The sequence below is a fragment of the Trachypithecus francoisi genome, unplaced genomic scaffold, assembly GCF_009764315.1.
Source record: "Trachypithecus francoisi isolate TF-2019V2 unplaced genomic scaffold, Tfra_2.0 Lachesis_group4, whole genome shotgun sequence".
In the NCBI taxonomy this organism is placed as follows: Eukaryota; Metazoa; Chordata; class Mammalia; order Primates; family Cercopithecidae; genus Trachypithecus; species Trachypithecus francoisi.
Genome location: NW_022681469.1, coordinates 110,971,740 through 110,999,153, shown reverse-complemented (window position 1 = coordinate 110,999,153; position 27,414 = coordinate 110,971,740). Strand labels below are relative to the sequence as shown.

At 49.4% G+C, this 27,414-nt stretch overlaps 1 protein-coding gene across 1 annotated transcript in view; it reads left to right on the top strand.

Moving 5' to 3' along the window:
* Window positions 1-27,414, top strand: part of MMD2 (monocyte to macrophage differentiation associated 2) — a 56,044-nt gene that overhangs the window by 10,767 nt on the left and 17,863 nt on the right. Inside the window, exon 2 of the mRNA XM_033193121.1 lies at window positions 24,040-24,121. Within this exon, the coding sequence (XP_033049012.1) occupies window positions 24,040-24,121 (82 nt within the window). The remainder of the gene's footprint in view (window positions 1-24,039; window positions 24,122-27,414) is intronic.

Here is a 27,414-nt window from a genome sequence, read left to right as displayed (position 1 = left end):
TTGTCACTCAGGCTGGAGTGCAGTGGCGCGACCAGGTTCAAGTGATTCTCCTGCCTCATCCTCCTGAGTAGCTGGTACTACAGGCGTGTGCACCACCATGTACAGCTAATTTTTGTAGTTTTAGTAGAGATGGGGATCCCCTCGAGGCTAGTCTCGAACTCCTGGCCTCAGGTGATCTGCCTGCCTCAGTCTCCCAAAGTGCTGGGATGACAGGTGTGAGCTACCACACCCGGCCTCAACGTGTGGATTTTGAGATGATGCCAACATGCAGTTCATAACACTTGTACAGAGTTTGATATGGTTTGGATCTGTGTCTCTGCTCCAATCTCCTATTCCCTGATGTTGGAGGTGGGGCCTGGTGGGAGGTGATTGGATCATGGGGGCGGATCATGGGGGCGGTTTCTCATGAATGGTTTAGCAGCATCCCCCTTGGTTGAGATAGTGAATGAGTTCTTGTGAGATCTGGTCGTTAAAAAGTGTGTAGTGACCGGGCGCGGGGGCTCACGCCTGTATTCCCAGCACTTTGGGAGGCCAGGGCAGGCAGATCACCAGGTCAGGAGATCGAGACCATCCTGGCTAACACGGTGAAACCCCATCTCTACTAAAAATACAAAAAATTAGCCAGGCGTGGAGGTGTGCCCTGTAATCCCAGATACTTAGGAGGCTGAGGCAGGAAAATCGTTTGAACCTAGGAGGTGGAGTTTGCAGTGAGCTGAGATCACACCACTGCACTCCAGCCTGAGCGACAGAGCAAAACTCTGTCTCTGTCTCAAAAAAAAAAAAAAAAAAAAAAAAGACCAGGCGCAGTAGCTCAAGCCTGTAATCCCAACACTTTGGGAGGCCGGGGCGGGCAGATCACCAGGTCAGGAGATCGAGACCATCCTGGCTAACATGGTGAAACTCCGTCTCTACTAAAAATACAAAAAATTAGCTGGGCCTGGAGATGCGCACCTGTAATCCCAGATACTCAGGAGGCTGAGGCAGGAGAATTGCTTGAACCTGGGAGGTGGAGGTTGCAATGAGCTGAGATCGCACCACTGCACTCCAGCCTGTGCGACAGTGAGACTCTGTCTCAAAAAAAAAAAAAAAGTGTGTAGTACCCCTCTCCCTTCCTCCTGCTCCTCCCATGCGAGGCACCTGCTCCCTCTTTGCCTTCCACCATGATTGGGAGCTTTCTGCGTCTTCCCCAGGAGCAGAAGCCACCTTACTGTGCAGCCTGCAGAATCGTGAGCCAATTAAACAGCTTTTCTTTTTCTTTTTTCTTTTCTTTTTTTGAGACAGAGTCTTGCTCTGTCACCCAGGCTGGAGTGCAGTGGCACGATCTCAGCTCACTGCAACCTCCACCTCCCGGTTCCAGCAATTCTCCTGCCTCAGCCTCTGGAGTAGCTGAGATTACAAGCACGCACCACCACACCCAGCTAATTTTTGTACTTTTAGTAGAGATGGGGTTTCACTAAGTTGACCAGGCTGGTCTTGAACTCCTGACCTCAGGTGATCAGCCCATCTCGGTCTCCCAAAGTGCTGGGATTGCAGGTATGAGCCACCACACCCAGTCTAAACTGCTTTTCTTGAAGAATTACGCAGTCTCAGATATTTCTTTCTTGTAGTGAGGCACAAGCCTGTCGTCCCAGCTACTGGGGAGGTGGGAGGATCCGTTGAGCCCAGGAGTTCGAGGCTGCAGTGAGCTATGATTGCACCACTGCACTCCAGCTTCGGCAACAGAACCAGACCCTGCCTCTAAAAAGAAGAAAGAAAGGCCAGGAGGATTATAGGCCATGCGGTGTACTTCGTCTTACTGGGAGATATATGGTAGACCTGCCTCCCGTGGTGCTAGGTTGATCCATGGGGGCTGTAAGGTAACCCCTGGGATGAGAGATCCTGAGGTCCTTTTCACCATCCTGTTACTCAGCAGCCTCTCACCTGGTGGTCTTGGCATCCATTGGTTATCATTGTCTGAATCCTTTGTTTCACTCACGCGGTTGCCATTTTACGCTTTTTCAAGATCCCCCCTTAGTGAAGACTCTGCACCCCCACCTCCCTTCAGCATCGCTGGACTCAGCTTTTTAAAGTACTTGGATTTTCATTATTATCTTACATAAAGCCAAGGTTTCACTTCTTTCAGAGAAAGGCCGCAGAAACAAATTGATCAGTACGTATTTGGAGCGTGGCTATTCTTAGGATGCGTGGATGGTATTTCGACTCTGTGAAGCTCCTGGGATTGTGTGCACAGGGTGGGGTGTGTGTGTGTGTGTGTGTGTGTGTTGTGTGTGTGTGTGTGTGTGTGTGTTTACGCACGCGCATTTTGCCCCAGAGAGGTGTAGGTCTCCAGAGGAATCTTTTCCAAGCAGGCAGCTGCCTTACATAGGAATGAATGCCGAATTCTGGTCTTTGGGAAAGGAGTTGGGCTGGAAACCGGCTTGAACCTATTTCAGAGCTCTCTGCTTTGGAATTTTCATTCCTCTGTCCTGGAGGAAAGAAGGAAAGGAGCCGGGTGTGGTGGCTCACACCTGTAATCCCAGCACTCTTTGAGGCCAAGGCGGGCGGATCACTCGAGCTCAGGAGCTGGAGACCAGTCTGGGCAACATGGTGAATCCCCATCTCCACTAAAAATACAAAAGTTAGCCAGGTGTTTGGTGCACACCTGTAATCCCAGCTACTTAGGAGGCTGAGGCAGGAGAATCGTTTGAACCCTGGAGGTGGAGGCTGCATTGAGCCAAGATTGCGCCACTGCACTCCAGCCTGGGCGACAGGGTGAGGTCTCCAAAGGAAAGGAAGGGAGAAAGGGGAGGGAAGGGCCAGGTGAGGTGGCTCATGCCTATAATCCCAGCACTTTGAGAGGCCAAGGTGGGTGGATCATGAGGTCAGAAGTTCAAGAACAGCCTGGCCAACATGGTGAAACCCTGTCTCTACTAAAATATACAAATTAGCTGGGCATGATGGAGGGCACCTGTAGTCCCAGCCACTCTGGAGGCTGAGGCAGGAGAATTGCTTGAACCTGGGAGGCAGAGGTTGCAGTGAGCCAAGATTGCGCCACTGCACTCCAGCCTGGGTGACAGAGCAAGACTGTCTCAAAAAAAATAAAAAGAAAGAAAGGGGAGGGAAGGAAAGAGAGAGAGGAAGAAGACGAAGAAGAAAGAGGAGGAGGAAGGAAGAAGGAAGAAAAAGTAAAGGGAAAGAAGGAGAGAAGGAAAGAGAAAAAAAGAAAAGAGGAGGAGGAAGAAGAAGAAGAAGGAGAGGGAGAGGGAAGAAAAGAAGAAAAAGAACAAAGAGCATCCTGGCTAACAGAGTGAAACCCCTTCTCTACTAAAAATACAAAAAAAAAAAAAATTAGCCAAGCACGGTGGCAGGAGCCTGTAGTCCCAGCTACTCGGGAGGCTGAGCCAGGAGAATGGTGTGAACCTGGGAGGTGGAGCTTGCAGTGAGCTGAGATCGCCCCACTGCGCTCCAGCCTGGGCAACAAAGCGAGACTCTGTCTCACAAAAAAAAAAAAAAAGAAGAAGAAGAAGAAGAAGTAGCAGGGTTCAGCAGGACCCAGAGAGACTGTCTCGTATTCTGGGCTCTGCGATGGCACACTGGACCCATGGCCACTGGCCGGGCCGGACTATTTTGGTGGAGAATGGCCATCCCAAGGCCTCCCTGATCTTCCACCAGTCCTTTTGCAGGAATAGTAGGAGTGCTGAGAGGGTCAAGAAATGGAGAGCATTGGCCACTCCGGAGCCTGCTCCACAGATCCAGCGTGGGGTGGGCTGGCCCAGGTCATGCCTCTTGGCTCCAGCAGGAGGGTGGGCTCTCCCCTGGCTCCCCTCATCTCTGGAACTAGAGCCACCTTTGCTCCCTCCAAGTGAGCCCAGGGCTAAAGTTTTCCTGGGGTGGGGGAAGGGATGGGAAGGATTTGCTAATATCCTTCAGAATGGATTCCAATTTTTTTTTTTTCTTGCTCTGTTGCCCAGGCTGAAGTGCAGTGGTTTGATCATAGCTCACTGCAGCCTCAAACTCCTGGGCTCAAGCGATCCTCCCTCCTCAGCCTCCCCAGTAGCTGGGACTACAGGCACATGCCACCATACCCAGCTAATTTTTACATTTTTTGTAGAGAGGGACTCTTGCACGTGGTAGTGTGCACCTGTAGTCCCCAGCTACTTGGGAAGCTGAGGTGGGAAGATTGCTTGAGCTCAAAAGTTCAAGACCAGCCTGGGCAACATAGTGAGACTCCATCTCTACAAAAAATAAACAGAAAATTAGTTGGGAGTGGTGGCATGCACCTATAGTCCCAGCTACTCAGGAGGTTGCGGTGGGAGCATCACTTAAGCCCAGGGGTTTGAGGCTTCAGTGAATTGTGATCGTACCACTGCACTTTGAGTGACAGCAAGATCCTATCTCAAAAAATAAAGTAAAATAAAATAATAAGTCAACAACAGTGATTTGTCTTCAAGCTGCCCTCCTCTTCGGCTCTCAAGGCAGTTTGTGAAGTGTCTAGGACAGGAATTTTCCAGAAGGGCTTCAAGCTCAGGCAGGTTAAGTACCATTTCCTGGGTTGCACAGCCAGGGCTGGACTGCAGGGCTAACATGCTGGCCACTGGACTCCAAATCTAGAGGTTTTCTGTGGCCACAATGTGCGTGGTCAGCCTAAACCCTCCCCCTGCCCTTTGACACAAGCTAGGTAATGGGCACTGCTAGGGGGCATCAGGGTAGAGCGGTTGGGTCTCAGTCTTCTCTTCTGTGAAATGGGTAGGGTGTGAGTTGAAAAGGGCAGGACCGACCAGGCACGGTGGTGGCTCATGCCTGTAATCCCAGCACTTTTGGAGGCTGAGGCGGGTGGATCACGAGGTCAGGAGATCGAGACCATCCTGGTCAACATGATAAAACCACGTTTACTAAAAATACAGAAAAAAGGCCAGGCGCAGTGGCTCATGCCTGTAATGCCAGTACTTTGGGAGCCCGAGGCAGGCGAATCACAAAGTCAGGAGTTTGAGACCAGTCTGGCCAACATAGTGAAACTCCATCTGTACTAAAAATACAAAAAATTAGCCGGGCCTGTAATCTCAGCTACTCAGGAGGCTGAGGCAGGAGAATCGCTTGAACCCAGGAGGCGGAGGTTGCAATGAGCCGAAATCGCGCCACTGCACTCCAGCCTGGGCGACAGTGAGAGACTCCATCTCAAAAAAAAAAAAAAAGAAAAAGAAAAAGAAAAGGGCAGGACCTCCTGAAGTGTACTACAACTACCTAAGGGGTCACTGGCTGTAATGGAGTTAGGACAGAAGTATAGAGAGGATGGGGCCGGGGCCGGGCACAGTGGCTCAACCTGTAATCCCAGCACTTTGGGAGGCCGAGGCGGGTGGATCACTTGAGGTCAGAAGTTCAAGACCAGCCTGACCAACATGGTGAAACTCTGTCTCTACTAAAAAACAAACAAACAATAAAGCCGGGTGTGGTGGTGTCGCGTGTCTGTAACCCCAGCTACTTGGGAGGTAGAGGCAGGAGAATCGCTTGAACCCAGGAGGCAGAGGTTGCAATGAGCCAAGATAGCACCATTGCACTCCAGCCTGGGCAACAAGAGTGAAACTCCATCTCAAAAAAAAAAAAAAAAAAAGAGGTATAGACAGGATGGAAAGTGTAATGGGAATTAGAAATGTCCGTCTAGGGTCGGGTGTATGGCTCATGCCTGTAATCCCAGCACTTTGAGAGGCTGAGGCAGGAGGATTGCTTGAGGCCAGGAGTTCAAGACCAGCCTGGGCAACATAGCAAGACTCCATTTCTAATTAATTCAAATAATTTTAAATTAAAAAAAAAAAAAGAAAAGAAATGTCCTCCCAGGCAGGGCCAGGTCGCTCACACCTGTAATCCCAGCACTTTGGGAGGCCAAGGCAGGAGAATCACATGAGACCAGGAGTTTGAGACCAGCCTGGCCAACATGGCAAGACCCCCCATCTCTACAGAAAAAAAATAAAAATAAAAAATGAGGCCAGGCATAGTGGCTCACACCTGTAATCCCAGCACTTTGGGAGGTTAAGGCAGTGGATCACCTGAGGTCAGGAGTTCAAGACCAGCCTGGCCAACATGGCAAAACGCTGTCTTTACTAAAAATACAAACATTAGCTGGGCATGGTGGCACGTGCCTGTAGTCCCAGCTACTCGGGAGGCCGAGGCAGGAGGATCACTTGAACTCAGGAGGCAGAGGCTGCAGTGAGCTGAGATCATGCCACTGCACTTCAACTTGGGAGACAGGGTGAGACTTCATCTCAAAAAAATAAAAATAAATAAATAAATGACCTCCCACCAGCAACAGGAATGTTGCACCACAAATGTATCTTTAAAGCGTCCTTTGGCATGGATTATTTTGTCACCTCAAGGACTCTTTTTTTTTTTTGAGACAGAGTCTCACTCTGTGGCCCAGGCTGGGGTGCAGTGGTGGGATCTCAGCTCACTGCAAGCTCCGCCTCCCGGGTTTACGCCATTCTCCTGCCTCAGCCTCCCGAGTAGCTGGGAGGGACTACGGGTGCCCCGCCACCTCGCCCAGCTAGTTTTTTGTATTTTTTAGTAGAGACAGGGTTTCACCAGGTTAGCCAGGATGGTCTCGAGCTCCTGACCTCGTGATCCGCCCGTCTTGGCCTCCCAAAGTGCTGGGATTACAGGCTTGAGCCACCGCGCCCGGCCTCAAGGACTCTTTAAAGATACATTTGTGGTGTAAAGTTCCTGGTGCTATTAGGAAGACATTTATTTATTTCTTTGAGTCAGGGACACCAGACCCCCGTGACATGCAATTTACCTACATAACAAACCTGCACATGTACCCCGAACCTAAAACAGAAGTTTTAAAAAGTATAAAGAAAAATATAATAAAATGCATTATTTGACTGTTTAAAAAAAGTGTCTCTTTTTTTTTGTGACAGGGTCTCACTCTGTCGTCCAGGCTGGAGTGCAGTGGTGCCATCTCAGCTCACTGTAACCTCCGCCTCCCAGGTTCAAGCGATTCTCCTGCCTCAGCCTCCTGAGTAGCTGGGATTACAGGCACATGCCACCACGCCAGGCTCATTTTTGTTATTTTTAGTAGGGACGGGATTTCGCTATGTTGGCCAGGCTGGTCTTGAATTCCTGGCCCCAAGTGATCGATCGACCTGCCTCGGCCTCCCAAAGTGCTGGGATTACAGGTGCGAGCCACCACGCCCGGCCAGAAGTGTCCTTTTTCTGCTATTGCCTGTAAACTTACCAACTCTCAAAGTAAGGCAGCCTCTGACTCGCCAACGTGGGACACTCTGATTGGCTCCTGGTGACGTCACAGGAATCTCTGGGAGATGATTGGTGGGTGAGAGCCCCTAGGTCAGGTGGAAGGAGGGCTTGATGGTGAGGGACGATGTCTGTGGCCTGTTCACAGAGGCCGATCCAGGAGCTAGCTGAGGACGAACAGGTGGCAAAGGGGCCCCCATCTTTGTTGGGGCGACCCCTCCTCCTAACCCCACTCAGAGCAGCCAGTAATGACCATGGCCTCTTCTCACCTGATAGTATCTGGGAGCCCCCTGAGGCTGGGAGATGGTTCTGGCTTTGGAGATACGGACCCTTCTCATCCCATAGGGGAAGAGATTTCCTGGGGAGCCACAGGGTGGGTGCCAAGGGTGGGAGCTGGTCTGAGATCTGTCGGGTCAGTACCCCCAGGCCCAGGGGGCCGTTCACATGGGATGCCACCACAGTGCACCTGAATGCTCTCTCCTGCACATGATGCCAGAGTCCCCCGCCTCTGGCACGAGATGCAAGCCCGGGCCCCTTCCACCCCTTGCTCAGATTCCCCTTCCTGTTCCCATCACTGTCTGCCCCAGGATTTTATTTCATGACCATTCCCAGGTGGCACCGGTCCAAGGACTGTTTCCCAAAGACTGAGCCAAGATACTGCCGGCCTTTCAGGAGGAGCCTTGAATTCATGAATGGACACAAAGAAGCGGCCAGGGCCAAGCAGAGAGGGGGAGAGAGGCTTAGCACAGCTGGGGCCAGCTTGGCCCTGCGCGGTCCTTTGCCTCTGTGGGACAGACGGACAGAACCCCCTTTGTGTAGGAGCCTGGGCAAATCTCTCTAGTCCTCTGTCCAAGGGACTCAGGGTCGCCACCGACAGGCACCAGCCCAGCCTGCAAGGGGTGGCTGCAGCCGCGTTCCCGGGCCTAGGCTCATTCATGAAAGGGGTCAGGCTTCTCTCTGGGGGCGGTAGACCCCAGCTGGGTCAGGCCAGAAAGAGAGGGAGGAATTGCAGAAGCTGAGCTCTGAGACTGGGCTTGGCTCCTACCAGACTGCGGAGGAGGGAGCCTGGGGTACTGGGGCCTGCCGGAGCCTGCACCCAGGTCAGGATGCTCAACATGCCAGGCCCTGGGAAACCCTTCACACCCTTAGTCAGTCCTCACTACCGTCAAAGGCAGTCACTCTCCTGGCTTCATCAGACCTTCATCACACCTGCCTGCCTGTTCTTGAAGTTTATAGATTGGGCCAGGTGCGGTGGCTCATGCCTGTAATGCCAACATTTTGGGAGGCCAAGGCGGACGGATTGCTTGAGGTCAGGAGTTGGAGACCAGCCTGGCCAACATGGTGAAACCCCATCTCTAGTAAAAATGCAAAAAAATTAGCCAGTGTGGTTCTGTGCACCTGTAGTCCCAGCTACTCAGGAGGCTGAGGCAGGAGATTGCTTGAACCTGGGAGGCAGAGGTTGCAGTGAGCAGAGATTGTGCCACTGCACTCCAGCCTGGGCAACAGAGCAAGACTCCATCTCAAAGAAAAGAAAGAAAGAGAGAGAGAGAAAGAAAGAAAGAAAAAAGAAAGAAAGAAAAAGAGATTGGAAGTGTATGCACTGCCATTTGACATTTGTCTCCAGTCTGCAGTGTCCTTATTTCTTCTGAAAGCTGTAATTCATTCATTCTCATTACTATCTAGTGTTCCATTGTGTGAATATTTCCATGCTAATTCTACCATGGGTGGCATTTGGGTAGTTTCCAGGACTTTTTTTTTTCTGAGACAAGTTCTCTCTCTGTCACCCAGGCTGGAGTGCAGTGACATGAGCATAGCTCACTGTAGCCTCAAATTCCTGGGTTCAAGCTATCCTCCCACCTCAGCCTCCCGGGTAGTTGAGACCGCAGGTACACACCACCACGCCTGGCTAATTTTTAAGATTTTTTGTAGAGAAAGGGTCTTGATATGTTGCCCAGGCTGATCTTGAACTCCTGGCCTCAAGCCTCAGCCTCCCTAAGTGCTGGGATTATAGGCGTGAGCCATCCAGCCCAGCCATCCCTCCCCAGCTTTGATGCAGCTTGTTTGATGTCATCTGGCCTTGAGTGTTGATTTCAAAACTTGACTTTATTTAAAATGTTTTGTATTTGATTAGATTTTAAAAAGATCACTGAGGTAGTATACGAACATTGTAGCTGGTCAAGTAACACAGAAATATAAATAAAATAACATTTCTCATGCCCGTTTCCCCCAGTCTCTCCTCTGCTACAGCCAGCGGTTGGCTTTGCTTTCTTTCATACCTTCTGCCTTTCCAAGTCGACAACCTGGCCCTGCCCCTTGCTGTGTTTCGAATGTTTGTCTCTTCAAAAACTCATTCTGAAACTTAATCCCCATTGTAACAGTATTAAGAGGGTGGGAAGTTTGTGGTATTTGAGGGGTGGGACCTTTGGGAGGTGATTAGGATTAGCTGCGGTCATGAGGGTGAGGCATTAGTGGCTTAAGAAGAGGAGAAAAACAGACTTGAGTTAGCACATACAGGCCCCTCACCATGGGATGCCCCATACTGCCTCGGGATTCTACAGCGTCCTCAGCTGCAGGAAGGCCCCCACCAGACACAGTCCCTAGACCCTGGATTTCCCAGCCTAGAGAGCTATAAGAAATTAAATTGTTGGACCAGGCATGGTGGCTCGTGCCTGTAATCCCAGCACTTTGGGAGGCTGAGGCGAGTGGATCATGAGGTCAGGAGTTTGAGACCAGCCTGACCAACATGGCAAAATCCCGTCTCTACTACAAATAAAAAAGTTAGCCGGGAATAATGGTGGGCACCTGTAATCCCAGCTATGGGGGAGGCTGAGGCAGGAGAATCTCTTGAACGGGGAGGTGGAGGTTGCAGTGAGCTGAGATCACGCCACTGTACTCCAGCCTGGGCGACAAGAGCAAAACTCCATCTCAAAAAAAAAAAGAAAAGAAAAATAAATTAAATTATTTTCTTAGGACCAGGTGATGTGGCTCATGCCTGTAATCTCAGTGCTTTGGGAGGCCAAAGGAGGAGGACTGCTTGAGGCCAGGAGTTTGAGACCAGCCTGGGCAAAAATAGTGAGACCCCATCTCTACAAAACAATGTTTAAAAATTAGCTGGATGTAGTGGTGCACACCTGTAGTCCTATCTACTCGAGAGGATGAGGCGCGGTGGGATCACTTGAGCCCAGGAGTTTGAGACCAGCCTGGGCAATATGGCAAGATCCTGTCTCTACAAAAAGTTAAAAATTAGCTGGGTGTGGTGGTGCATGCCTGTAATTACTTGGGAGGCGGAGGCAGGAACATCGCTTGAACCCAGGAATTGGAGCCTGCAACAAGCTATGACTGTGCCAGTGCATTTCAGCATGCATGACAGGGTGAGAACCTGTCATTATTTTCTCTAAAAAACAAAACAGCAAAAAGTAATTTATAATTTATAATAATTTCCCTTCCTTCCTTCCCTTCCTTCCCTTCCTTCCCTTCCTTCCTTCCTTCCTTCCTTTCTTTCCTTCCTTCCTTCCTCCTCCTCCTCTTCTTTTCTTTTCTTTCTTTCTCTTTCTTTCTCTTTCTTTCTTTCTTTCGCTTTCTTTCTTTTCTTTTCTTTCTTCTTTTCTTTTCTTTTCTTTCCTTTTCTTTTCTTTTCTCTCTCTGTTGCCCAGGCTGGAGTACAGGAGTGCGATCTCAGCTCACTGCAACCTCCACCTCCCATCAAGTGATTCTCCTGCCTCAGCCTCTCAAGTAGCTGAGATTACAGGTGCATGCCACTGTGCCTGGCTAATTTTTGTATTTTTAGTAGAGATGGGATTTTGCCATGTTGGCCAGGCTGGTCTTGAACCCCTGACCTCAGGTGATCCACCCGCCTCAGCCTCCCAAAGTGCTGGATTACAGGCATGAGCTGCCACGCCTGGCCTATAATAGTTTCTTTATAAATTACCCAGTCTCGGGTATTCCAGCAGAAAATGGACTAAGACACCCTTTAAAGTGGGCTGGGCATGGTGGTTCACACCTGTAATTCTAGCACTTTGGGAGGCCGAGGCGGGTGGATCACTTGAGGTCAGGAGTTTGAGACCATCCTGACCAACATGGTGAAACTCCATCTCTACTAAAAATATAAAAAATTAGCTGGGTGTTGTAGTAAGCACCTGTCATCCCAGCTACTTGGGAGGCTGAGGGAGGAGAATTGCTTGAACCCGGGAGGCAGAAGTTGCAGTGAGCTGAGATCGTGCCGTTGCACTCCAGCCTGGGTAACAGACTGAGACTTTGTCTCAAAACAGTAAAAATAAAAATAAAATAAAGTAAAATATTCTATGGCAAACATTTCCTGTATAATTTTAGCATTTTTTAGGCTGGGTGTGATGGCCCATGCCTGCAATTTCAGCTCTTTGGGAGGCTGAGGCAGGAGGATTGCTTTAGCCCATGAGTTCACAACCAGCCTGTGCAACACAGTGAATCCCCATCTCTGCAAAATAAATTAATAATGAAATAAAAATAACACTTTCATTGTAGTTACATGAGTAAAATTTGAATACAATCTTATAAAGATTCAAACAACACAAGTCAAATGAGAGACTCTTTATCTCCCACCCAATCCTAAAAATTAAAAAATAAGGGAGCGGGGCAAAGTCTTCTGTGATCAGCACCCCCAAACTCACTGATCTCCCTGTTTTCTTTCAAGTCTATTTCTATGCATTTATGTTTCTAAAATGTTGGGGTGTGTGTGTGTTTTACACTAATGAAATCATGTTGTGTATATAATTTTATTACTTGATTTTTTTCGTTTGATTTTGATGAACATCTTGGCATTGTATGTGGTTACACTTTAAATTTTTTTTTCCCGTTTTTTTGAGACAGAGTTTCATTCTTGTCACCCAGACTGGAGTACAGTGGCACAATCTCAGCTCATGGCAACCCCTGCCTCCCAGGTTCAAGTGATTTTCCTGCCTCAGCTTCCCGAGTAGCTGAGATTACAGGTGCGCACCACCACGCCTGGCTAGTTTTTATATTTTTAGTAGAGATGGGGTTTCTCAATATTGACCAGGCTGGTCTTGAACTCCTGACCTCAGGTGATCTGCTTGCTTCGGCCTCCCAAAGTGCTGGGATTGCAGGCATAAGCCGTCGTGCCTGGCCAAAAATTTTTTATTTTGAAATAATTATAAATGCACAGGTAGTTGCAAAAATGGTAGAAAGATCCTGAGTATCCTTTCTCCAGTTCCCCTAGTGGAAGATCTTACATAACTCAAGTACAGGGTCCAAAGCAAGAAATTAATATTGGAGCCATTCCACAGTGCCTCATGGTATAGCACCATTAACATATATAATTTTTTTTTTTTTTTTTTTTTTTTGAGACAGGGTCTCGCTCTGTTATTCAGGCTGGAGTGCAGTGGTTCAATCATGACTCACTGCAGCCTCAGCCTCCCTGGGCTCCAGTGATCCTCCCACCTCAGCCTCCTGAGTAGTTGGGAGTATAGATGCATGCCACCATGTCTGGCTAATTTTTTGATTTTTTTGTGGAAATGAGGTCTCACTGTCTCTGCCCATTTTTTAAATGCTAAAAAAAAAAAAGAAACTTCTAAACATGCCAGTATCCAGGCTTTACCCCAGATGGAATAAACTGAAATCTCTGGGTGTGGAACCCAGCTGTCAGTATTTTATTATTATTTTTTGAGACAGGGTCTCATTCTGTGGCCCAGGCTGGAGTGCAGTGGCACGATCATAGCTCACTGCAGCCTTGACCTCCTGGCTCATGTGATCGTCCCACCTCACCCTCTCAAGTAGCTGGGACTACAGTCATGCAAACACCACGTATAGCTAATTTTTTTCTTTTTTCTTTTTTCTTTTTTTGAGACAGAATCTTTCTCTGTCTCCCAGGCTGGAGTGTGGTGACGCGATGTCAGGTCCGTGCAACCTCCGCCTCCCGGGTTCAAGAGATTCTCCTGCTTCAGCCTCCCGAGGAGCTGGAATTACAGGCACCCGCTGCCACGCCAGGCTCATTTTTGTATTTTTAGTAGAGATGGGGTTTCATCGTTTGGGCCAGGCTGGCTTTGAACTCCTGACCTCAGGTTATCCGCCTGCCTCAGCCTTTCAAAGTGCTGAGATCACAGGCGTGAGCCACCGCACTTGGCCTTAAACCATATTCTTTTTTTTTTTTTTTTTTTTTTTTTGAGACGGAGTCTCGCTCTGTCGCCCAGGCTGGAGTGCAGTGGCCGGATCTCAGCTCACTGCAAGCTCCGCCTCCTGGGTTTACGCCATTCTCCTGCCTCAGCCTCCCGAGTAGCTGGGACTACAGGCGCCCGCCATCTCGCCCGGCTAATTTTTTGTATATTTTAGTAGAGACGGGGTTTCACCGTGTTAGCCAGGATGGTCTCGATCTCCTGACCTCGTGATCCGCCCGTCTCGGCCTCCCAAAGTGCTGGGATTACAGGCTTGAGCCACCGCGCCCGGCCTAAACCATATTCTTTATGACACCTGCAGGCTAGGTAATATTCCCTTTTACATACCCGGAAGCTGCAGCCCAGAGACGTTAAGTAATTTTTCCTAGCTCACACAGCGGTTAACTGCCGATGCAGGCATTTTCTGCCCAGCAGTGCCAAGCTCCAAAGCCTGTACCTCCTCAAGTTCAGGGTAAGAATTCATCATTCTCTCCTCATCTGCTGACAGCATCTGGCTCTGGGTTCTGGCTCGGTTTGGGAGTCCTCCACCAAGCCATGGCCGCGTGCTCATCTAAGCAGTAAGGGTTGGCTACAAAATGAGGATTCTGTTCTCCAGGGAGGAGGAAGAAAAGGCCACTTCCCTCCTTTAGTTTAACCAGCCACGGCCTGCTAGAAACGTCGGCTTTTTCAAGAGAAGTTTCCCACAGTCAAGGCTGCCTCTCTGACTGCCAGCTCTGTTCTAACAGTCTTAATTTTATCTGTGCATTTCACTTGTTAAAAATGCATCCAGGCCAGTCCCAGTGGCTCACACCTGTAATCCCAGCACTTTGGGAATCAGAGGCAGGAGGATCGCTTGAGGCCAGCAGTTTGAGACCAGCCTGGGCAACATGGCAAAACCCCGTCTCTGCTAAAAATCCAAAAAAATTAGTCGGCTGTGGTGGTGGAAGAAATATAAGCATTGTGAACTGGGCGTAGTGGCTCATGCTTGTAATCCCAGCACTTTGGGAGGCCGAGGTGGGCAGATCACTTGACGTCAGGAGTTTGAGACCAGCCTGGCCAATATGGCAAAACCTCGTCTGTACTCAAAATTCAAAAAATAGCTGGGGCCGGGCGCGGTGGCTCAAGCCTGTAATCCCAGCACTTTGGGAGGCTGAGACGGGCGGATCACGAGGTCAGGAGATCGAGACCATCCTGGCGAACACGGTGAAACCCCGTCTCTACTAAAAAATACAAAAAACTAGCCGGGCGAGGTGGCAGGCGCCTGTAGTCCCAGCTGCTCGGGAGGCTGAGGCAGGAGAATGGCGTGAACCCGGGAGGCGGAGCTTGCCGTGAGCTGAGATCCGGCCACTGCACTCCAGCCTGGGCGACAGAGCGAGACTCCGTCTCAAAAAAAAAAAAAAAAAAATAGCTAGGCGTAGTGGCAGATGCCTGTAATCCCAGCTACCTGGGAGGCTGAAGAAGAACTGCTTGAACCCGGGAGGGAGAAGTTGCAGTGAGCTGAGATTGCACCACTGCACTCCAGCCTAGGAGACTGTCTCAAAAAAAAAACAAAAAAAAAAAAAAAAAAAAAAAAAAAAAAAAAGGCATGTGGCCGGGCACAGTGTCTCATGCCTGTAATCCCAATACTTTGGGAGGCTGAGGCCAGAGGATCACTTGAGTTCAGGAGTTTGAGATCAGCCTGGGCAACATATCAAGAGACTGTCTCTACAAAAAATTTAGCAATTAACCAGGCATGGTGGTGTGTACCTGTGGTCTCAGCTACTTGGGAGGCTGAGGCAGGAGGAATGATGGGACCCTGCAGTGTGAGGCTGCAGTGAGCTATGATGGCACCACTGCACTCCAGCCAGGGTGATAGACCCTATCTAAAAAAAAAAAAAAAAAAAATGCATTTATTATCCCTCAACTGGAGAATGGATGAACAAACTCTGATAGGTCCATGAGAAGCAATACTGCTCAGCAGTAAAAAGAAAGGGATGTGCAATACCAGAGAGGAATCTCAGATGCTCCCTGCTGAACAACAAAGCCAGACTGCAAAGGGGATGCAGGAGCAAAAACAGAGATGGAAGAAGCGAGAAAAATTACCAGGAAAGATAACGTTACATTTAGGAGAAGCCATTTTCTCTTAGTATAAAACAAATTTACCTTCAGTACATTTTGTTTTATTTTGAGATGATCATGCTCTGTCACCCAGGCTGGAGTGCAGTGGCACGATCTTGGCTCACTGCAGCCTTGACCTCCTGGGCTCAAGAGATCCTCTTGCCTCGGCCTCCCAAGCAGATGGGACGACAGGCACATGCCACCACACCGAGATAATTTTTTAATATTTTGTAGAGATCGGGTCTTGCTATGTTGCCAAAGCTGGTCTCAAACGATGCTCTCGCCTTGGCCTCCCCAAGCGCTGGGATTACAATCGTGAGCTACCGTGCCCAGCCACAATACATTTTAAGAGAAAATAAGTAAATCCCTCTTTGGCATTCAGTGTACAGTTTCTTTTTACCTAAGAATGCACTTTTGACTTTATACAACAGATTCTCTTTAAACATTAAAGAAAAAAAAAAAAGCTGTACAACTACCGTGTGACTCCATGTATGTGACATTCTGGAAAAGGCAAAGCACAGAGGCCAGGCCCAGTGGCTCACGCCTGTAATCCCAGTGCTTTGGGAGGCCGAGGCAGGTGGATCACCAGAGGTCGGGAGTTCAAGACCAGCCTGGCCAACATGGGGAGACCCTTCCCATTTCTACTAAAAATACAAAAATTAGACAAGGGTGGTGGCACATGCCTGTAATCCCAGATACTCAGAAGGCTGAGGCAGGAGAATCACCTGAACCTGAGAGGTGGAGGCTGCAGTGAGCTGAGATTGTGCCACTGCACTTCAGCCTGGGTGACAGAGCAAAACTCCATCTCAAAACAAAATAAAACAAAACAAAAAAAGCATAGAGGGGCCGGGCGCGGTGGCTCAAGCCTGTAATCCCAGCACTTTGGGAGGCCGAGATGGGCGGATCACGAGGTCAGGAGATCAAGACCATCCTGGCTAACACGGTGAAACCCCGTCTCTACTAAAAATACAAAAACTAGCCGGGCGAGGTGGCGGGCGCCTGTACTCCCAGCTACTCGGGAGGCTGAGGCAGGAGAATGGCGTAAACCCGGGAGGCGGAGCTTGCAGTGAGCTGAGATCTGGCCACTGCACTCCAGTCCGGGCGACAGAGCAGACTCCGCCTCAAAAAAAAAAAAAAAAAAAGCATAGAGGACAGGGGCAGGGTCTTGGCTGCCGGGCTGATGCTGGGCAGAGGTTTCAGGTGCAAAGAGGGGGGCAGGAGAGAATTCTGGGGGATGGTGGATCTGTTATTCATCTTGATGGTGGCGGTGGTGGTTATAGGACTCTCTGCATTTGTCAAAACTCACAAAACTATAGCAAAAAAAGAGGAAATTTTACTTTATGTAAATTATAATGCAAGTTAAAATATGAATTCACTTTTTCTTAAAATGCCCGACTAGGGGTTTAGGGAGGAAAGAAATGAGGTTGCAAGGAGCTAAAGGGAAAGTACTCGGGTCTTCAGGGTGGTGGGAATGCTGTTTCTTGGTCGTTTGCCCACGGCCCTGTCTCCGGGCCTCCCTCTCCCCTCTCTGCCAGCATTCAATGGTCACAGTGACTGAGAGACAAGGAGAGGCTTGTGGAACTCAGAAATAAATAAATAACTGTCCGTCCCAGGTCACCACGGCAACCGTGACATCACCCTGGGACCCATGTGGCTGGCACCCTTGGTGGTTTCCTGGTGTTTGTTACAGGAGCAGGGGGAGCCAGGGCTGCAGACCCACGCCTGGTGGCAGGTAGAGGGGGAGACCTCAGGGGGAGAATAAGTTTCCCACCTTGGAGGCCGGTGCAAGTCGCACCCTCACAGCTGGTCTCCGGACTCCCTGCCCAGTTGGTGGGAAGCATAAATTGGCTGGGCCTCCTGGAGGGCTTTTGGGCAGAGTCTCTCTAAATGAGTACTGTGAGGCCGGGCATGGTGGCTCATGCCTATAATCCCAGCACTTTGGGAGGCCAAGGGAGGACAATTGTTTGAAGTCAGGAGTTTGAGACCAGCCTGGGCAACAGAGCAAGATCCAGTCTCTACAAAAAATTAAAAAATTAGCTGGGTGTGGTGGCATGCACCTGTAATCCCAGTTACTCAAGAGGCTGAGGCAGGAGGATTGCTTGAGCCCAGGAGTTTGAGACCAGCCTGAGCAACATAGTGAGACTCTATCTCTACAAAAATTAAAAAATATTAGCTGGGCGTGGTGGAGTGCACCTGAGGAGGGAGGATCCCTAGAGCCCAGGAGTTCAAGCTTGTAGTGAGCTGTGATCACACCACTGCACTCCAGCCTGGGTGACAGAGTGACATTCTGTTTCAAAAGAAAAAGGTAAAGAGGCCAGGCGCAGTGGCTCATGCCTGTAATCCTAACACTTTGGGAGGCTGAGGTGGGAGGATTAACTGAGGTCAGGAGTTTGAGACCAGCCTGGACAACATAGTGAGACTTCACTTCTACAAAAATAAAAATTAAAAAAAAAAAAAAATTTAGCCGGGTGTGGTGGTGTGCGCCTGTAATTCCAGCTACTTGGGAGGCTGAGGTGGGAGGATTGCTCGAGCCCAGGAGGTTGAGGCTACAGTGAGCTATGACAGTGGGGCCACAGAGCAAGACCCTTTCTCAAATAGCAAAAACAAAAACCAACAACAAAGGCCTGGACGCGGTGGCTCACGCCTGTAATCCCAGCACTTTAGGAACCCGAGACAGGTAGATCACTTGAAGTCAGGAGTTCGAGACCAGCCTGGCCAACATGGTGAAATCCCATCTCTACTAAAAATACAAAAAGTAGCTGGGTGTGGTGGTGGGTGCCTGTAATCCCAGCTACTCAGGAGAATCGCTTGAACCCAGGAGGCAGAGGTTGCAGTCAGCCGAGATGGTGCCACTGCACTCCAGCCTGGGTGATAGAGCAAGACTCAGTCTCAAATTTATTAAAATAACTAAAAATAAAGAATAAAACAAGCATGATATGCACCTGTGTTTGTGTCCGAGGGCTGAAATCACAGGTGATCACACACCAGCGGCTTACAACAGCAGATATTTCTTCACATTGCCACAATCTCTGCTTCCAACATCACATGGCTGTCCTCCCCGTGTGTCTCTGTCTTCATTTGACGTTGTCCTCTCTGTGTCTCCTTCGTCTTTTTTTTTTTTTTTTTGGAGATGGAGTCTCGCTCTTATTGCCCAGGTTGGAGTGCAGTGGTGCAATCTTGGCTCAGCACAACCTCTGCCTCCCAGGTTCAAGTGATTCTCCTACCTCAGCTTCCCGAGTAGCTGGGATTACAGTTACCCATCAGTATACCTCGCTCATTTTTGTATTTTTTTTTTTTAGTAGAGATAGGATTTTGCCATGTTGGCCAGGCTGGTCTTGAACTCCTGACCTCAGGTGATCCATTCGCCTTTGCTTCCCGAAGTGCTGGGATTACAGGTGTGAGCCACCGTGCCCGGCCTGTTTCGTCTTCTTAGGGAACCCTGCTCATATTGGATGGGGGCCCACCCTAACGCAGTCTGGCCTCATTTTTTTTTTTTTTTTTTCGAGACGGAGTCTCACTCTGTTGCCCAGGTTGGAGTGCAGTGGCGCGATCTCGGCTCACTGCAACCTCCGCCTCATGGGTTCATGCCATTCTCCTGCCTCAGCCTCCCAAGTAGCTGGGACTACAGGCACCCGCCACCACGCCCGGCTAATTTTTTGTATTTTTAATAGAGATGGGGTTTCACCGTGTTAGCCAGGATGCTCTCGATCTCCTGACCTCATGATCTGCCTGCCTTGGCCTCCCAAAGTGCTGGGATTACAGGCATGAGCCACCATACCCAACCCTGGCCTCATCTTAACTAATGAAATCTGCTCCAATCTTGTTCCCAAATGAGGTCCCCTTCTCAATACCGGGAGTTAGGGCTTCAACACTTGAATGCTGGGAGGACACGGTTCAACCCATATCACTATTTTTGTTGTTATTACTTATTAGTTAATAAGCCAATCCTGGCCGGGTGCGGTGGTTCATGCACTTGGGGAGGCTGAGGCAGGCAGATCATGAGGTCAGGAGTTTGAGACCAACCTGGCCAACATAGTGAAACCCCATCTCTACTAAAAATACAAAAATTAGCTGAGTGTGGTGGTATGTGCCTATAGTTCCAGCTACTAGGGAGGCTGAGGCAGGAGAATCGCTTGAACCCGGAAAGCAGAGGTTGCAGTGAGCCGAGACAGCAGCATTGCACTCCAACCTGGGCGACAGAGCAAGACTCCATCTCAAGAAAAAGAGACTCTATCTCAAAAAAAACAGAAAACAAAACAAAACAAAAAACCAAACATAAGCCAGTCTTGGCCACAGGCAGCTTCCTGGCCCACCTTGAGGAAGGTGGCATGTTCTGGGCTCCTGGGGAGGCTTCAATGGGGTCCCCAGGGTGGGTCCTCCATGTTCTCTGTGACTATAATTCCAGTTTTCAGTCTGCCCCTGCAAGAGTGCTGAGGCCATGGGAGATGGGACGTTGGTGTCTCTTTAGCTTGGTGCAGAAGCCTGTCCCCAGGGGTCTTAGGTTTCTCAACTGTCGAATGGGCTCAGTGTGACCCTGGTGTTGAAGTCACTTGACTGACTGTGGAATCATGTGACCATGGAGTCCCAGCTGGATGCAGGCAGAGAGCAGTCACCTGAACCGTTGGACCCTTGGACTCACCCAGGTGCCAAGTGTCCCAGGGCAAATCACAGTGTCAGTGCCTGGCAGACTCCCCTGCCCAGCTTTCACTCCTGCCCTGCCCTCACCAGCATACATGAAGCCAGCATACACAATGTGCTTCATAAATGAGCCCTGAACTATGCCAGCATAGAGCTAGCACACAGAAGGTGCTCAATCAATGCCCCAGGGTCTGTACTAGCATGGAGCCAGCACACAGGAGGTGCTTAATAAATGCTTCACGAGCTGCACTTAGCATGGAGCCAGCACACAAAAGGTGCTTATTAAATGCTTCATGAACTATACTTAACATGGAGCCAGCACATCAAAGGTGCTTAATAAATGCTCCATGAGCTGTACTTAGCATGGAGCCAGTACACAGAAGGTGCTTAATAAATGCTTCATGAACTATACTTAGCATGGAGCCAGCACATCAAAGGTGCTTAATAAATGCTCCATGAGCTGTACTTAGCATGGAGCCAGTACACAGAAGATGCTTAATAAATGCTTCATGCACTACACTTAGCATGGAGTCAGCACACAGAAGATGCCTAATAAGTGCTCCATGAGCTGTACTTGTCATGGAGCCAGCACACAGAGGTGCTTAATAAATGCTCCATGAGCTACATTTATCATGCAGCCAGCACACAGAAGGTGGTTAATAAATGCTTCATGAGCTGCACTTAGCATGGAGCCAGCACACAGAAGGTGCTCAATGAATGCTTCACGAGCTATACTTAGCATGGAGTCAGCACACAGAAGATGCCTAATAAGTGCTCCATGAGCTGTACTTAGCATGAGGCCAGAGTACAGAAGGTGCTCAATGAATGCTCCATAGCTGTACTTAACCTGGATCCAGCATACAGGAGATGCTTAACAAATGCACCATGAGCTGTATTTAGCATGGAGCCAGCACACAAAAGATGCTTAATAAATGCTCTATGAACTGTACTTAGCACGGAGCCGGCACACAGAAGGTGTTCAAAGAATGTTCCAGGGTCTTTACTAGCATGGAGCCAGCACACAGGAGGTGCTTAATAAATGCTCCATGAGCTGCACTTAGCATGGAGCCAGCATACAAAAGGTACTTAATAAATGCTTCATGAACTATACTTAGCATGGAGCCAGCACACCAAAGTTGGTTAATTAATGCTTCATGAACTATAGTTAGCATGGAGCCAGCACACAAGGTGCTTAATAAGTGCTCCATAAGCTGTACTTAGCATGAGGCCAGCATACAGAAGGTGCTCAATGAATGCTCCATAACTGTACTTAACCTGGATCCAGCACACAGGAGGTGCTTAACAAATGCTCCATGAGCTGTATTTAGCATGGAGCCAGCACACAAAAGATGCTTAATAAATGCTCCATGAACTATACTTAGCATGGAGCCAGCACACCGAAGGTGCTCAACGAATGTTCCAGGGTCTTTATGAGCATGGAGCCAGCACACAGGAGATGCTGAATAAATGCTCCATGAACTCCTGGTGACACCAGCATACAAAAAGTGCCCAATAAATGCTTAGTGCCCCATATATACTGCATGGAGTCATTTGTTCTGAACCATACACTCATTTGTTTGGGGGGCAGTCTACAAAGTAACCATCGGACATGGGGGGAAGGTTTTTGGTGTGTTTAGTGGAGTTTGACCCATTGGGTGGCTGCTGCTTGGCAACGTTCAGGTGAGCTGATGCCGAGCCTCTGTGGCCGAAGACATGCACGCTGCTGTGGTCCCGGCTGCTGGTCTGATAGCCAGGTGTGTGCAGACCTTACCACCAGCTCTTGGATGCCTGTTTCCTGCCCAGCCAACCCTTGTCTGTCTTCCCATCCTGACCTAAGTCCCCCAGCACAGACTTGCGTCAAGGCATAACTAGACGTTGGAGTCAACCGGGGCTGGGTTGAGTCCCTTCCCACCCTGTGATCTCCTTCCCTCACCTCCCTGCCCTGTAGCTTCTCCATCTGTAAAATGGCCAATAGCTCTACATGGTGCTCCAGTGAGGATTAAACAGAGGTGATAACGCTTTGAAGATTCTAAAAAGGCACACAAAACATAGACATTTTTGTTTTGTTTGTTTTGATTTGTTTTGTTTTTTGAGAAAGACTCTCTCTCTGTCACCCAGGCTGGAGTGCAGTGGCCCGATCTCGGCTCACTGCAACTTCCGTCTCCCAGGTTCAAGTGATTCTCCTGCCTCAGCCTCCCAAGTAGCTGGGATTACAGGCCTGTGGCACCACGCCCGGCTAACATTTTTTTTTGAAATCGAATCTCACTCTGTCACCCAGGTTGGAGTGCAATGGTATCATCTCGGCTCACTGCAACCTCCACTTCCCTCAAGCGATTATCCTGACTCAGCCTCCCAAGTATCTGGGATTATAGGCACATGCCACCACTTCCAGTTAATTTTTGTATTTTTAGTAGAGAGGGTTTCACCGTGGTGACAAAGCTGGTCTCGAACTCCTGGCCTAAGGTGATTCACCTGCCTTGGCCTCCTAAAGTGCTGGGATTACAGGCGTGAGCCACCACACCTGGCCAAGAATGTTTATTTTTAAGATAAAGTCATGTAGCAATTTCACCTGAGCCCAGCAGAAATAAGTGCGTGTGTTCACCAAAATATGTGCATAAAAATGTTCATGGGCCGAGTTATCCATAATGTCCCCAAACAGGAGTGTCCCCCTGCAGTGGGTTGGAGAAGTCACTTGTGGTCTGTTCACCCAGTGGAATACGATACAGCCATGAAAACTACCAGTTGCTGTACCCCAAAATGTGGATGAATCTCACAAAAATCACATTAAGCAAAAGAAGCCAGACACAAAACAGCATGTTCTGTATGAGTTCATTGAGCAAGTTCAAGAACAGGGGAAATAAATCCAGGATGACAACGGCAGAGGGTGGCTTCCCTGGGGAAAAGGTACCCATGGGAGGGGCCACTGGGCACTTTCTTGGGAGTGAGAAGTGAGCCATAGCTCTTCCTGGATGGTGGTTGTGTGGGTCTATGCATCCGTAAAAATCCTTCGAGCTGACCCCTTGCAGAGCTATATTGTTTGTAAGCTGTACTTAGAGAAAATAAAAAACAGGAAATGAGGCCAGAAGCGGTGGCTCATGCCTGTAGTCTCAGCACTTTGGGAAAACCAAGGTGGGAGGATCGCTTGAGCCCAGGAGTTCGGGACCAGCCTGGGCAACATGATGAAACCCTGTCTCTATAAAAAATACAAAAAAAATTTAGCCGGGCGTGGTAGATTGTGCCTGTAGTCCCAGCATCTCAGGAGGCTGAGACAGGAGGATTGCTTGAGCCCAGGAGGTGGAGGCAGCAGTGAGCCATGATTGCACCACTCCACTCCAGCCTGAGTGACAGAGTGAGACCCTTTGTGGAAAGAAAAAAAAGGCCGGGCGTGGTGGCTCACGCCTGTAATCCCAGCACGTTGGGAGGCTGAGGTGGGCGGATCACCTGAGATCAGGAGTTCGAGACCAGCCAACATGATGAAACCCCATCTCTACTAAAAATACAAGAATTATCTGGGCTTGGTGGCACACGCCCATCTACTCAGGAAGCTGAGGCAAGGGAATTGCTTGATCTCGGGAGGCAGAGGTTGCAGTGAGCCGAGATCACGCCACTACACTCCAGTCTTTTGACAGAGCGAGACTCCGTCTCAAAAAAAAAAAAAAAAAAAAGTGAAGAGAATGCCACATCTAGCATTTAGCAAAATTTTGTAAGAAACACCACGCTGGGGATTAGGCATAAAATATTGGATAACCCAAAACCATTTAATGATCAGAAAGAGTGAGGGAGGGGAAGGAAGAGGAGGGGGGATGGAAAATGGAGGAGCTCTCTTCTTTTCCTACCGGTAGGAAGTGAGGTCTTCAGGCTTCCTGGGAATTCGAATGGCACCTCTTCCCCAGTAGAGCTTCCTAGAATTCTCCCTCTGGAATTCTCCCTCTCCTTCCAGGTTCATGAACCACCGAGTCCCTGCCCACAAGAGGTACCAGCCCACAGAGTATGAACATGCGGCCAACTGTGCCACCCATGCTGTGAGTTGGCTTTTGGGGGGTTCAGGGCTGAGATGGGGACACTTCCAGGGAAGGGGGGTGGGGGAAGGCAACTCCTTCACGTATGTCCCAAGTGGCCCATTCCTCGCATCTTCTGTGGCCCTCAGGCCCTCAGAAGAGTGAGTGCATCTCGTGGGAAAGCCACTGGGGTAAATTGGGCTGCAGTGCTGGGCGTGCCTCTGTCTTGCTCTAAGGATATTTGATGGGGCCGGGCATGGTGGCTCACGCCTATAATCCCAGTACTTTGGAAGCCTGAGGCGGGCAGATCACCTGAGGTCAGGAGTTTGAGACCAGCATGGCCAACATGGTGAAACCGCATCTCTACTAAAAATACAAAAATTAGCCGGACATGGTGGCAGACACCTGTAACCCCAGCTACTCGGGAGGCTGAGACAGGGGAATCCCTTGAACCCAGGAGTCAGAGGTTACCGTGAGCCGAGATCGTGCCATTGCACTCCAGCCTGGGTGAGAGAGCAAGACGCTGTCTCAAAAACAAACAAACAAGAGAGAACCTTTGACGGCTCCCTAGTACCTTGTATGGCATCCTGTCACTCTAGCAAGCTCCTAGCCCGTCTGGCCACGCACTTCCCACCAGCATGCTCTTGCTGTCAGCCTCAAGCACTTGAATCTGTCACTGTTTCCTAAATAGAAGACATGACTCTGTGCCTTTGCATGTGCTGTTCCCACTGCCTGGCATACTTCTCGTCTCCACTCCAGCCCTGCCTATGAAACCCTTTCCATCATTCACAAGCCTTGCTGTAATGTTCTCCAACAAAGTCTTCCCCTCTGCCCAGATGCTGGGAAGCTCTGAGCCGGTGCCTGCCTCCCCAGCCATTGTAGCCCTCACGGCCCAGCACCGCGCTAGCTGGAATGTACCAGTCCATCGCACATTCATTCAGCAAACAGTTCCTGGGTAACCTCAAGGCAGCAGGCAGTGCTCCAGGCCCTGGCAATGCAGACATGAGTTCAGACAGAATCTCTGCTGGATTCTTTGGTATCTCAGGACATCTCAGCACACCTGGCACAGGGAGGTGACCAGATAGCCTGTGTGGAGGTGAATTAATTCTCAAACCCCCCGCCTTGACCTGTTAGACCCCGGGGTCTATTGTGTGTTTGGCCTGAGCCCACGGCTTTCACGACGAGCCGCCGGTTAATAGAAACGAGTGGCTGGTGCTGATTTGAACTTGGTGTGTGCCAGGACCACACTGGGTTCTTTTTCTTGAGACGGAGTCTCGCTCTGTCCCCCAGGCTGGAGTGCAGTGGTGCGATCTCGGCTCACTGCAATCTCTGTCTCCCAGGTTCACGCCCTTCTCCTGCCTCAGCCTCCCGAGTAGGTGGGACTACAGGCACCTGCCACCAAGCCCGGCTAACTTTTTGTGTTTTTAGTAGAGACGGGGTTTCACCGTGTTAGCCAGAATGGTCTCGATCTCCTGACCTCATGATCCACCTGCCTCGGCCTCCCATAGTGCTGGGATTACAGGCGTGAGCCACCGCGCCCCCACACTGGGTTCTAAGTTCGCATTTTCTCAGTCAGTCCCTTTTGAGCAGGTGCTATGTTGAGCAGAGACTGGTGAGCAGAGGTTCTCACTGGCTCACCTCTGAAGCCCCATGCTGTGTGCATAAAGGGGCTCGGAAAATATTTGAGAATGACCACATGACTGTCTCTTTTGCAAGAGAGGAAACTGAAGCTTGGGTGAGAGAATCTGCCCAAAGCCGCAAGCTAATTTATCGACACAAGTCTATACTGCACCCCAAAAAGTAAAGCTCTAGGAAGAGAAGACCTGCTTTTGAATCCCAGCTCCATCATTTAGTGGCCCTGAGCCTCAGTTTCCTTATCTGTAGAATGGGCATCGTAAGAGCCAAGGGTGGCCGTGAGTGTTGCTCAAGGCACCATGTTGGCACAATGTGGGCACATTGACAAGTATGTTTCTTTTCCAGTGTGCTCTTGAATTGGCCGGGCGCAGTGGCTCACGCCTGTAATCCCAGCACTTTGGGAGGCTGAGGCAGGTAGATCACTTGAGGTTGGGAGTTCGAGACCAGCCTGGCCAACACGATGAAATCCCATCTCCACTAAAAATACAAAAATTAGCTGGGTGTGGTGGTGTGCACCTGTAATCCCAGCTACTGAGGAGGCTGAGGCAGGAGAATCGCTTGAACCCAGGAGGCGGAGGCTACAGTGAGCCAAGATTGTGCCACTTTACTCCAGTTGAGTGCAGAACAGAATGAGTGAGACTCATTAAAAAAAAAAAAAAGAAGTGCTGACTTGATCCTGTCATCATACCTGGGAGAAGCTGTGAGGCTGGGGACAAAAACCTATTTATGATCTCCTCTGGCCTCTATAAACACAAAGCATATCATAGTCCAGCAGGCTCCAGAAAGTGGGTGACTGAGTCACAGGTACCAGGCCCCTGCTGTTAACTCATTCATTTATTGGATGCACCTTCAGTTAGCACCTATGAGCATAGCGTGAGGACAGGGCATGTATCATTTCATTCCTAAGGACATGTCTTGTGCTCACAGGTTTGTGGAATGAATGAATGAGTGAGTGAGCAACAGAATGAATGAATACTAGGCATGGTAGGTGATCGCAAAAGAGCACAAAATAGGAGCCAGGCGCAGTGGCATGTGTCTGTAGTCCCAGCTACTCAGGAGGCCAAGGCAAGAGGATCATGTGAGCCCAGGAGGTTGAGGCTGCAGTGAGTTGTGATTGTACCACTGCACTCCAGCCTGGGCAACAGAGAGATTCCATCTCTAAAAAAAAAATAATATATTTTAAAATAACACAAAACATAATCAGAGTCTACAGCCTAATGACAAAGATGTCCCCAAATTATGAAGTAGCATGAAATAGATGCTGTTTATTTATTTAATTTTTTGAGATGGAGTATTGCTGGGACTATAGGCGTGCGCCACCAGGTCTGGCTAATTTTCGTATTTTTGGTAGAGGCCAGGTTTCACCCTGTTGGCCAGTCTGGTCTCAAACTCCTGGCCTCAAGAGATCTACTCACTTCAGCCTCCCAAAGTGCTGGGATTACAGGTGTGAGCCACCACACTTGTCGAGTTGTTGTTTATTTTTAAAGATGACATAATAAGATTAACGACAGTGATTTTTTTTTTTCTTTTTTCTTTTCTTTTTTTTTTTTTTTTTTTGAGACAGAGTCTTACTCTGTCACCCAGGCTGGAGTGTGGTGGCGCAATCTTGGCTCACTGCAACCTCTGCCTCCTGGGTTGAACCAGTTCTCCTGCCTCAACCTCCCGAGTAGCTGGAATTACAG